The sequence below is a fragment of the Scylla paramamosain genome, chromosome 32 (assembly GCF_035594125.1).
Source record: "Scylla paramamosain isolate STU-SP2022 chromosome 32, ASM3559412v1, whole genome shotgun sequence".
NCBI lineage: Eukaryota > Metazoa > Arthropoda > Malacostraca > Decapoda > Portunidae > Scylla > Scylla paramamosain.
In genome coordinates this window covers 11,784,520-11,796,933 of record NC_087182.1, presented here as the reverse complement: position 1 = coordinate 11,796,933, position 12,414 = coordinate 11,784,520, and the positions used below count along the sequence as shown (strand labels likewise).

Below are 12,414 nucleotides of genomic sequence, written 5' to 3'. Positions count from 1 at the left end.
CTGAAATAAAATAGTAATATTCTGTGCAGCAGTGTAAAGTAGTACTTGAATAACTCAAGTAGTGGCAGCAGGGGTAGCTTTTAAAAATCAAATCTTTGCCTCCCTTTCCAACTGTTCCTTCTGATTATTCCCACTTCTCATTCACTTGAGGTTTTTGAGAGAGTCTTGGTACCTGAGATTTTTTGCCACTGCTTTTATAACTCATTTTGTTGTAGAATTTCATGAATCATTTAATCCAAGCATGAAATAACTACTTCTCCCTATAATAGGACATGCTCACTCAGAAGTTTAGCTACTAAACCCTTATCAAGGAATTCATGAAAATGTGAGTATAATAATAGGAATGTTAATTGAAATGATGGTGAATTTGTTTACCATGTATCACCTAGCCAGGTCTTTGTCTCTGATATTGAAGCTGCTACACACAACCCATACTTGCATTCCTTTCTCATGCAACGAAATGTCATTTTTTTCTACTTTTTTTTTTTTTTTTAAGCTTTGATGAATTTAGGTAGAGAAATCTGAATCTGGCCAATTTTTTAATCAGTGAGGCCCATGTTATTTTTGGTGAGCCTTTTAGTTTCCTGTCACTACATGAATAACATTATACTCTTCCATTACAGAAAACTATGACTATTCTGAATATGAACGATGCCCAACCTACACTTCAAACCAGTTTGTGAGTGAGAACAAGGTGGACCTGCTAGTGGTGTATGGCTACGATGGAGGCGAGACAGAAACACAGAAGGAGCGTGACTACATTTCGTGAGTGTGCATGACTACCTGTTTTCTTGCAGAATGCACTGAGAGTTGAATGACTGGATTCATGAAGTTTTCTTTTAAAAAGTATTTCATAGAATTTTTCAGTAAATGTGATAGGGAAGTATTAATTTACTAATTTACTAAAGGGAAGTGTCTCTTTAAATCTTTTCAACTTTAAATGTAGGATTTGGTTTACTTGCACTCTCACTTCCTGTGCTGTTCAGTAGTGAATGAAAAGAGCTGAGATTGGGTGGTGATGAATTTTTATACCAGATGCTTTTCTTTTCATGAAACAGAAGTTAGGGAGTTTTCTTTACTTTATGAACTGTATGAGAATTGTAAATATTTAGAGGATGAATATCATTTTGAATAATATGCAAGTCACTGAAGGAGGTAGACTGTTTTAAGGGAACCAACTGAGTTATTTTCTATTTTCATTGTTTATGAGCCAAACTGCACCAGATTTTTTGAGCTATGAAGTTCTTTTTGATGAGTTATATGTTTAAGTTTCATTAAATTTGGAACAATAGTTTTTCTTTTTAATGAAAATACAAAAAAATGAGATTTTGATTTTTGCATATTTTGATAACAGTTTTTCTTGGACTTTCTTGAAAACTTGTCACAAGATACTTTGATGATTTTCTAAGAAAATAATGTGACAGAATTTTCATTTTTGATTTCATTGTCCAGAAAAATCCAAAATTTTTCCTCATTGGGATATTTCTCTTAAGCTTGAAAAAAAATAAAAAATAAAAATTCTGTTACATAATTTTAGGTATTTTAATTCCTTTTCTAATGACACCAGAATAATGAAAATCAGACAGTAAATGGCAGAGAAATACACCTCAATAGTGCAATAAGTTAGTTTTGAGTTACAAAGCTCCAAAGTTTAGAAGGACACACGCATTTTTCATCAATATACATGTAATACTAGAATTTTTAGGTGTCAAGTATTATAATACTTTTGTTTTGAGTTGTAGATAATTTTGAGGCATAATTGCAAGTGTTAGATTGATTCATAGATGACTTGGTTTGCTGGCATCTGGAATCTCTTTGAATTATCTCAGGAACATTGCACACTTCACTGTTACAATGAGGGCATGCCACACTGATGCATGTGGCCCTGTGATTGGTGGTGAGTGTCAAGCCAGGGATTTTTTTACATTTTGCTTTGGGACAATGCATGTTGCCCACCAGTGGCTGAAGCTGCTTCACTGAAACTAAAACATCTCCAGTGAATGAGATTTCTTCATTGCTCTCAAAAATTTTTGATCTCTTCTCTAAGATTCTCTTGCTAGTGGAGACAATGATTTTGAAGGCAGTGGCTGTAATTGTACAGCAGCAGACACAGCAATAGCAGTAGTTTGGGCAGCAGGGGCAGAAGCAACTTGTATGTGGAGTGGGAGGTGTGGGAGATGAGGTGGCAGGAAGGACAGAGTGCGGCTGACGTGCTGTGAGGATATACACACACCCTCATTATTCTCTACTTTAAGCTAATATCCAGTGTGCTTTTGTCAGTACCTTGCTCCTTTGGATAAAGTAAGACTTCCTCTTACCCATTGTGCTGAAAGAGAGCAAAAAGTGGAGAGTAAGTGAATGCTAAGCAGGTACATAAGTTGATGAAAGAGAGAGAGAGAGAGAGAGAGAGAGAGAGAGAGAGAGAGAGAGAGTCACAAACTCCCTCCCTCTCTCTAAGCATTTACAACATGCTCTTCCTCACCCAGTTGTCCCCACTCTGCTAGGCTGTGAAAGGAAACTTCCATACTCCACCATAAAGAAGACTGTTCCTCATAAACTTTTAGTTTTTTTAATGAATGCTTTATTTCCCACCATATAAGATGCACTGGAGTATAAGATACACCTGTAACTTGGCAGGGGATATTTAGAAAAAATAAAATAAGCTCCACTTTCCCTGAACTTTATAGGCTGCCCCTCAATCAAGCTTTGGTCCAAGTTGCAGCTCAGATCAACACAGAAGAGTAGAAAATATCATACTAGCTTATCATTGATCACTGATAAACTGTCGGTGAACAGTTATGACTATGATATTACCTTATGTTGCTTTCTGCCTTTCTGTGTGTTAAGATGTTCCAGCATTGGGTGAAGAGTTAGTGTTCCAATCCAGCTGTCAGCCTGAAATTGTAAAGTCATTCCCTGTGCATGTTTATGATCTTAATCTTGATGCTACAAGTTTTTCTTTTACCATTATTTTGGTTTGTAATCATTATCTAGTAATTTTAAGCACTATTTCAATTTGTGATCATTATCTAATAATTATAAACATAGATATTTCATTCTGGAGTCAAACATTGATGTTTAGGTGTTACTTTAGTACTGGTAACCATAACCCATGAGTGTATCTAAACCTAACCATCGGAGTATATGACACAGGGTGATTTTTTGGGCATTTTTTTGGGGAAAAAAGTGCATCTTATTTGGCAGGAAATACTGTATTTTTCTACAGTCATCTCCCGCCTACACTGATCTTGACTGAGCAACTGAGTTTGAGATGGGGACACTTAGATGGGTATTTAAATGGCATTTAAACATGGATGATGAATTATTGTATGCACGTTGTGAAGTAGTAGAGCTAAGAATGTCATGAGATGAATTTTGCATTTTTCAATATTTTTCAGATTTTCAACTCAGTCGGTCCCCTTAAGTATTTAGAGTTGCATGTTGCTGTAGATGGAGGAATAGTTGTAAAGATTAACTTTAGAATGAATAAAGCAAAAAGCTGTGAAGAGGAGTGAATACTGTGTTTAGATGTAGATTGCTTGGAATAAATGCAAGAAATTTCTTTGGGGATGTAATGGTATCACTGATTTGTATAGGATTCAAACTTTGAATATGAATGAAAGCAGGAGAGAAAAGTAATTTAAATCTAATAGTAGGGCAGAGCAATCTGAGAATTCCATCATCACATCTGACAGGCAAAGCATGGCCTATGTATGAGTTGGTATTGAAAAATTCTGAGACTAGGCTTATAAAAGAAAATACCTTCTTGATTTAAATTTGGGCATCATTCCCTTAAAAGAAGTCTGTTTGAATAGTCATACAGCACTCCCAGTACTGTTGCCACTGCTGAAACAAGTTCTTAAAGTTGTGTTCTCACCTGGGGCTGAATTCATAGTGAAGAACTCCATGCACTTTGTGGACCTGCCTCACCACCTTCAAACATGAGCTCTTCCAAAAAATTGTTGTTTGATTTCAGGTTTTACCTGTAGACCCAAGTATCATCACCAGTGATGATCCACAGCATGAAGGTTGGGTCGTTCAAGGAACAGGGCACACCTTTAAGAATCTCTGATTATCCCCTTGCATCTTTGTGGGATTCAAGCTTTATTTCTTGTGATGTTCTGTTTCTCTTGAAGGGTGCTTGTCACTCAAAACACTATGCACAACTCATTGCTTTATTGCCATGGCATGTAAAAAATTTATGCAGATTTGCTGAGTTCGATGAAGAATTTTGTTTTTTTCTGCTCAATGATAAAATTACATGTGTGCCTGTGCAACAGTTCATGAATTTTACATAATGATGCCAGTCAGCAGACTGCTTGATGACAGCTGATATTCAGCACCACAGCACATGCCATTGACATCTGTTAGTGTGCTGTAAAATTAGTCTCAATCTTTTTAATACCACCTTGTGACCAGATCTATATGACAAGAGTGGCTGTGCCTGTTGTTTATAAACTGTGCAGGGGAGGGATGATGTACAGGTATACCATACATACCTGTACATACATACCTTTGTAGAGGTGTATGCATGGGTGCACATGGTATAGTTTGTGTTTATAGTATCATCATTTTTAACTTTTAATTCTTGTCATTTCTTTATTTAATCTTAGATTTTATTGCTACATTGATATATAAAGGTGGCTTTGCCTTGGGGTGTAATAGAACTATTATCATTATTATTATTATTATTATTATTATTATTATTATTATTATTATTATTATTATTATTATTAATATAACCACAACATAAGTAGATATTATTAAAGCTGCCAGATAATATCATTTTCAGTATTGTGTAGTGATACCGTAGTCCATAGACTGCTTAACTGTATGATACTGTTTGTTCCTCTGTATGTTAGAGACTTTTATCATATTTCTGGCTGAATAATTATGGAATATTTGTATATGTATGGTGGTACACTGTGTGTGTGTATATATATATATATATATATATATATATATATATATATATATATATATATATATATATATATATATATATATATATATATATATATATATATATATATATATATATATTTTTTTTTTTTTTTTTTTTTTTTTTTTTTTTTTTCTCCTCTCTCCTTGTAACACAATTCTACTTAGTTGAGAGAAGGCCAGCTGTATGGAAAGATTAACAATAACTTGCCCCCAACAGACACCTTGGGCAGCTGGTGAATGTGGGTGTGGACAGGTCTCGCATTGGTGTTTTGGACGGCAAGTCAGCAAAATGGATCTTTCCAGTGGCCAACTTAAGTAATGTGGCTGACTGGGGCAGCAACTTTTCAGAGAGCACATCATGTGAGTCAGTGTGTCATGCTGCCTCTTGACCATAAGTATCACAGTGATCAAAGTCTGTGGGACACTAAGCACCATAATATTCACAATGTTAATTTAATCTTAAAGATATTTCCTACTCTATCATAATTACTTTTTATTTTTAATTATTTTTAGTGAATAGCTGTTGATGCATGTTGATAATTATCTACTTATGGATAATTTTAATATAAACAAGATTGATAATGCAGATATGATAATAACTTGTGGATTGTAAGGATGATGATTTGTATGAGAGAGAGAGAGAGAGAGAGAGAGAGAGAGAGAGAGAGAGAGAGAGAGAGAGAGAGAGAGAGAGAGAGAGAGAGAAATGGAATATGTAAAATATGTAATAATGAGTTCCATAGACAAAATCAAATGGCAACTCAACTTCTGTAACTTCATGAAAATTTCCAGGAACATGAATCAGAGCAGACCAGATTAGAATTAATAAAAACAGTGAATATTGGATTGGGTTGAGCATAGTTACATCACAAGTTAGGCCTCAGCAGCATTCAGTTACTTGAAGGAGAGCATCATAAGTGTGTTTCTTTGAACCCTCAGATTCCTATGGCTCGGGATCAGACATGCCTGCAGTAATGGATGCACTCAACTCGTACTATTTCAGCTTTTACAGTCACATGTGGAGTGATGCCAACAATGCCTCTGCTAATGCTCAGGTCAGTTGTTTCAACCATTACTATTGGTATTTTTAAGATAAATGATTAGTATGTGAACCCAATACATAATTCTAACATGAGAAGTTCTTGGTTTATGACAACCTCAACTTCCCCCATTTCATGGTTATTGCACTGCCATTGCTTGTCCCTGTACATTCTTCTTTGTTATTTATTTATTTATTTTTATTTTTATTTTTTTTCTCTCTCCCAGTGCCACACTTACACTGAGGGTACCACTTTGCCCTCCAATACACTCATCACCTACATATAGTATACCAAACACGATCTCTTGCAAATTAAATAAAGAAAGCAAACAAAAAAAATATTGTGTATTACATTTTCATTTTGTTTTATTTATTTGGTTTTGGGTATCTTCCAGTATTGCTTTTTTTGTTGGATCAGCTTATGGGCACCTGTTTTTAACTCTTTCATATTGCATGAAAAATTAAAATAATACAAAGCACTTCTTAGTGAGCTTGATGAAGGAATACCTAATCACGTGACTGTAGACTGAGGAAGGAGGTGTTTGTCATTATCTGTTGTGTGGCATTTTGAATTACTAATCATTCGTTCTTGCATTTGTATTTTTTTTTTTTTTTTTTTTGTGAACTTTTTTGCCCTTCATTATGGCTTCCAAATGTAAGGCAGACTCTTCTGATGGCAGTGCATTGAAGAAAAGGAAAGCAATCATCATCGGAGTTAAATTAGACTTGGTGAAACAAGTGCAAAAGGGAGAAATACTGATAAACATTGGCTGGGTGCTTGGCTTAAACTGGTTGACTATTACTACAGTTATCAAGGATGCTTACTTAGTGTTTACTTTGGTTGGTTCTGACCTATGCTGATGAATGGTTTATAGCATAGTGTAGGAACAGAACTTGTCATAGCTTGAGGACCCCTGTATAAGTAAAAATGGTTATACATTGTTCTATATGGTTATACATTGTTCTATATTGGTTATACATTGTTCTATATTAGTTATACATTGTTCTATATCAGTGGTTCTCAAACTTTTTCATGAGCGACCCTATTTGGAACATTTCATTCCTTTGCGACCCATGATTTGTTCGTATGTGATGAAGTTGTAGAATAAACCAATTAGAACGAAAGATTATTATTATTATTATTAGTTAGTAAATATAGTAAGTAGTATATGAAGCAAGATATTATATAATTATACACCACACACACACACACACACACACACACACACACACACACACACACACACACACACACACACACACACACACACACACACACAAATGACTGCAAACGGCACAACCTCCCTCGCCTGCGGTCGGTGGAAAATAGACACCGTGCACGAGCCTGCATGGGCCCACTGCCAGTCCAATATACGCATTTGATACAGGAGTCATTCCTGTCAGAGACACCGTTACGTGGGGCCCAGGAGGAGGGAGGTGGGGGGAAGATGAACATACATAACAAAAGTAATTTGTGGTTAAAGAAGAATAATTCAATTAAGTAACTGAAATACACTGAAACACTGAAAGCATGATAATATTCCTGTGTCCCTGCGACCCATCAAAATTGATCTCGCGACCCAACTTTGGGTCGCAACCCATAATTTGAGAACCACTGTTCTATATGGTTATACATTGTACTATAAAGGTAGGGAAAACAGGAGAGGAGGAGGCGTCGCATTATACGTTAGGGACACATTATAGTGTTGTATAAACAGTAGAATTAAAACAGATAACAAAGCAGAGTTGATATGGGTAGATATTAAGGAAGGATCACAGTCAGTAGTACTGGGAGTAGTGTACAGACCAGCGACCAGTACAAAGGAAATTAGTACCTCACTGTGGCAGGAAATAAATAGAGCAGGCAGGTACAGTCAGATATGTGTGGTAGGAGATTTTAATTTTAGGAATATCGACTGGAGTCTGATGGTGGGTAACAAGGAAGCAGAGGAATTTCTTAAGCTAATTCAGGATAATTTTTTAAAACAGGTAGTCGTAGAACCCACAAGGGGTAATAATATTCTATATTCTAGATTTAATTCTTACTAACAGGGAGGAAGCAGTCACGCAGGTAGAGGTTGGAGGACAGCTAGGTAACAGTGACCATAGGAAAATAAGGTACGATTTAGAATGGGAAGAAACTTTTAGAAGCAAAAACACTAGTAAAATACCTGACTTTAGGAGGGCAGATTTTGAGGAATTAAAAAGGTACCTCCAAGGAGTGGACTGGCAATGGATGCAAGGTGAGGTCAGGTCCGGGACAGAGTTGAGAGAGATAAGGCAGGATGAGAGAGGTGGGGTGAGGCATGAGGGTGTAGGACAAGAGGAGGGAAGGTGTGTCTGGAAGGGGCAGAGGAGAGAGGGAGGGGGAGATAGGTGTGAGTATGTTGGAATGTCAGGTCATGCTGAAATGAGAGAGGTGAGGTCGAGGCGAGTAGATGAGGGAGTGGAGAGGATGGTAGGGGCCAAGATGAGGGGATTAGGTGAGGTAAATGTAGATGAATTGTATAAATATTTCGTAAAGTTCATACAGGTCAGTTAGCAAATATCCCGTATTGGGCAATAAGATCACAGAAAAATTACCCTAAATGGATGACTGCTAGGTTAAAACATTATATAGGGCGTAAGTGAAGTATATACAGTAAAATCCCTCTCATCCGGCATTCGAGAATCCGGCAGCTTCAAGTATCCGGCACATTTTTCCCCGAGCCTTAAAATCAATAAAAAATCAATGTGTACTCATAAAATCGATTAAAATTCCCGCGCGAGGCATACTTTGTCCCCTCGCCACCAGAGTGCACTGCTTTGTGCCACCTGCGGCCCACTGCACTGTGTTTACTCAGTAACTCAGTCCCGCGTGTGCACTGTTTATCGCCTGACGCCTTCATCATGCCTAAAGTTGTAGAAAAGAGGAAGCGTGTTGTGCTTACACTTAAGCAGAAGGTAGACATTTGTCGACGATTAGAGAGAGGTGAAAGCAGACAGCAACTAATGGCGGAATATGGTGTGGGCTCATCAACTATTTATGACATTAAATCCCAAACGAAAAAGTTGCGGCATTATATGAAAGCCACCGACACCCCAAAGGCAGCGGAAAATCGTCACACACTGCAGTATCATCGTGGTGAAATGATGGACAAAGTGTTATACGAGTGGTTCAGCTTGAAAAGATCAGAAGGAGTCACAATTACAGGCCCAATGCTACAACTGTGTGTTGGTGAGTGTGAGGTGGCAGCGCAGGTGGCAACACACAGCACGGCGATCAGCCGATCTTTGTTATGGTAAGATGCGTGAGTGTAGGGTGGTGATTGTGGACATAATTTCACTTCTATTCAAGTATCCGGCAATATTCAAGTATCCAGCATGTCGGCGGTCCCGTTGATGCTGGATAAGAGGGATTTTACTGTATAAGAGATTAAGGGCAGGTGAAGAAGTTTTAAGGTCTTAATATAATGAATTAGTTAGAATAGTCAGGAAGTTAACGAGGAAAGCTAAGGGCAATTATGAATTAAAGGTAGCCAGCCATATGAATTAAAGGTAGCCAGCCAGGCGAAGACAGACCCCAAGGGATTTTATCAGGTATGCAGGATGAAGAATAAGGATACTATAGGTCCATTAAAGGCAGCAGATGGGGAGCTGGTTAGTTCTGGGGAGGAGATTAGTAAAATTCTGAATGAGTATTTTTTAACTGTCTTCACCCAGGAAAACATGCAGGATATGCCAGATAGTGAACAGGTGTTTAGAGCAGATGAGAATGAGAAGCTGACAGATATTTCCATAACTAGGGAGATAGTGGAACAGGAGATAGGCTAAAAAAATTCAAGACACCAGGACCAGGTGAAATATATCCCAGAGTACTTAAGGAATGCAAAGTGATTATTAGTGAGCCATTAGTTTCTGTCTTTAGGAAGTCACTTGAGTCAGGTGAGGTACCAGTAATGTGGGGGCAAGTTAATGTAGTACCCATCTTTAAGAAAGGAGATAAAATTTTAGCGTCTAACTATAGACCTGTCAGCTTAACTTCAGTTGTAGGTAAAATATTAGAGTCAATAATAGCGAGGAACATTAGGGAACATTTATACAAACATAACTTGGTAAATGAGTCATAGCATGGCTTCACGAAGGGGAAGTCTTTCCTGACAAACTTGTTAGGTTTTTACAGTAAAGTGTACGAAGCAGTAGATAATGGTGATAGTTATGATATCTTATATATGGACTTTAGTGAAGCATTTGACAAGGTACCCCATCAAAGGCTCCTGAGGAAGGTTAGGGCACACAGGATAGATGGGAAGGTGTTAGGCTGGATAGGATCATGGCTTAGTGACAGGTGACAAAGAGTTGTAATAAACGGCTCGAAATCCGAGTGAGGTCATGTAATTAGTGGGGTGCCACAGGGATCAGTATTAGGGCCGTTGTTATTTCTAATATATATCAATGACTTGGATAGTGGAATTAGTAGTGATGTTAGTAAATTTGCGGATGACACAAAGATAGGTAGATTAATTAGGTCAGAATCAGATGCCATCGCCTTGCAGGCAGATTTAGATAGAATGAATGAATGGATGGACAGATTGCAAATGCAATTTAATATCAATGAATGCAAAGTACTTAGCATAGGTAGAGGAAACCCACACAGTAGGTTCACATTAAACAACCAAATTCTGGTAGGTACAGGGTACGAGAAAGATTTAGGAGTTATAGTTAGCTCTGAACTCTGTTTAGGAAAGTAATGCATAGATGCCAGAAACAGGGCAAATAGGGTACTAGGATTAATTTTTAAGAGTGTTAAAAGTAGAAGGTTAGAAGTACAGTAAAATCCCTCTCATCCGGCATTTGAGTATCTGGCAGCTTCAAGTATCCGGCACATTTTTCCCCGAGCCTTAAAATCAATAAAAAATCAATGTGTACTCATAAAATCGATTAAAATTCCTGCACGAGGCATACTTTGTCCCCTCGCCACCAGAACGCACTGCTTCGCGTCACCCGTGGCCCACTGCACTGTGTTTACTCAGTGACTCAGTCCCACGTGTGCACTGTTTATCGCCTGACGCCTTCATCATCCCTAAAGTTGTAGAAAAGAGGAAGCGTGTTGTGCTTACACTTAAGCAGCTGATCAGATCAGCTGTTGATTAAGATCAGCTGATCTTTGTTATGGTAAGATGCGTGAGTGTAGGGTGGTGATTGTGGACATAATTTCACTTCTATTCAAGTATCCGGCATGTCGGCGGTCCCGTTAATGCTGGATAAGAGGGATTTTACTGTAATATTAAAGTTATACTTGGTGCTGGTCAGACCTCATCTAGACAATGCTGTACAGTTCTGGTCCCCACATTACAAGAAAGATATAGGTCTTTTAGAATCAGTACAGAGGAGAATGACTAAAAGGCTACAGGGGATGAGGAGTATTCCTTACGAGGCGAGATTGAAGTTGTTAAATTTACATTCTTTAGAGAGACATAGGTTAAGATGGGACCAGATAGAAGTCTTTAAGTGGTATCAGGGTTATAACAAGGGGGATGTAAGCAAAATTCTTAGGATCAGCAACCAGGGTAGAACGAGAAATAATGGGTTCAAGCTTGAAAAATTTAGGCTTAAGAAGTAGATAGGAAAAAATTGGTTCTCAAATAGAGTGGTAGATGAGTGGAACGGACTTAGTAATCATGTTGTTAGTGCTAGGACACTAGAGAGCTTTAAGAGAAGATTAGACAGGTTTATAGATGGGGATAATAGATGGAAATAGGTAGGTATTTTTCATACAGGGACTGCCACGTGTAAGTCTGGTTGCTTCTTGCAGCTTCCCTTATTTCTTGTATTCTTATGTAAAAGTAAATGGGTGAAATGTTAATGAAAATAAATACCATTTTGCTGAACAACTCTCCTAAAAAATACACAGTGAGGAGGGAAGGGTGAATGGAAAAGACAATTCACAGAGGCTCAAATGTCTTACATGCCCTGTACAAGGAAGGAAAGTCAAACAGGTGTATAGCTGAGAATGTAGGAATTTCATTCCATACAAGCCAACTTTGAACTCAGAAAACTGGTCATGCCAGACCTTGTCCTCTGTCAACCCACAAGAAAAAGCCTAGGAAGAATGAGCTGGTTTCTAAGGGTTTCTAAGAATGTCATCAGAAGACAGGTGGAGTGTAACTTGATGCTTACTGTGAAGGAACTGAAGCAAAAGAACCCAGAGTTACTCAGTGATATGACAGTACATACTGTTCAAGATTATCTGCACAAAGTGCTCTTGTACTGAAAATGCATCCTGTTCCTAAAACTGGGGTAACAAAGCACTATAGACAAATGAGGATGAAATTCACTCATCAATACCAAAATTGGACTTTGGAACAGTGGAGAAAAATGCTCTGGAGTGACAAGAGTACCTTTACTGTGAGTGTAACATAAATGTGATAGCGACCCTTTTGCACCTGTGG

The 12,414-nt window shown here is 37.7% G+C and overlaps 1 protein-coding gene across 6 annotated transcripts in view; it reads left to right on the top strand.

Annotated features, from left to right (window-relative positions):
• LOC135089195 (uncharacterized) overlaps nt 1–12,414 on the top strand; it is a 90,207-nt gene that overhangs the window by 60,204 nt on the left and 17,589 nt on the right. For all 6 annotated transcript variants that reach the window (XM_063984524.1, XM_063984521.1, XM_063984522.1 and 3 more), the window contains 3 exons: nt 624–765; nt 5,162–5,304; nt 5,884–5,999. In XM_063984524.1, coding sequence (XP_063840594.1) covers nt 624–765; nt 5,162–5,304; nt 5,884–5,999 — 401 coding nt within the window. The remainder of the gene's footprint in view (nt 1–623; nt 766–5,161; nt 5,305–5,883; nt 6,000–12,414) is intronic.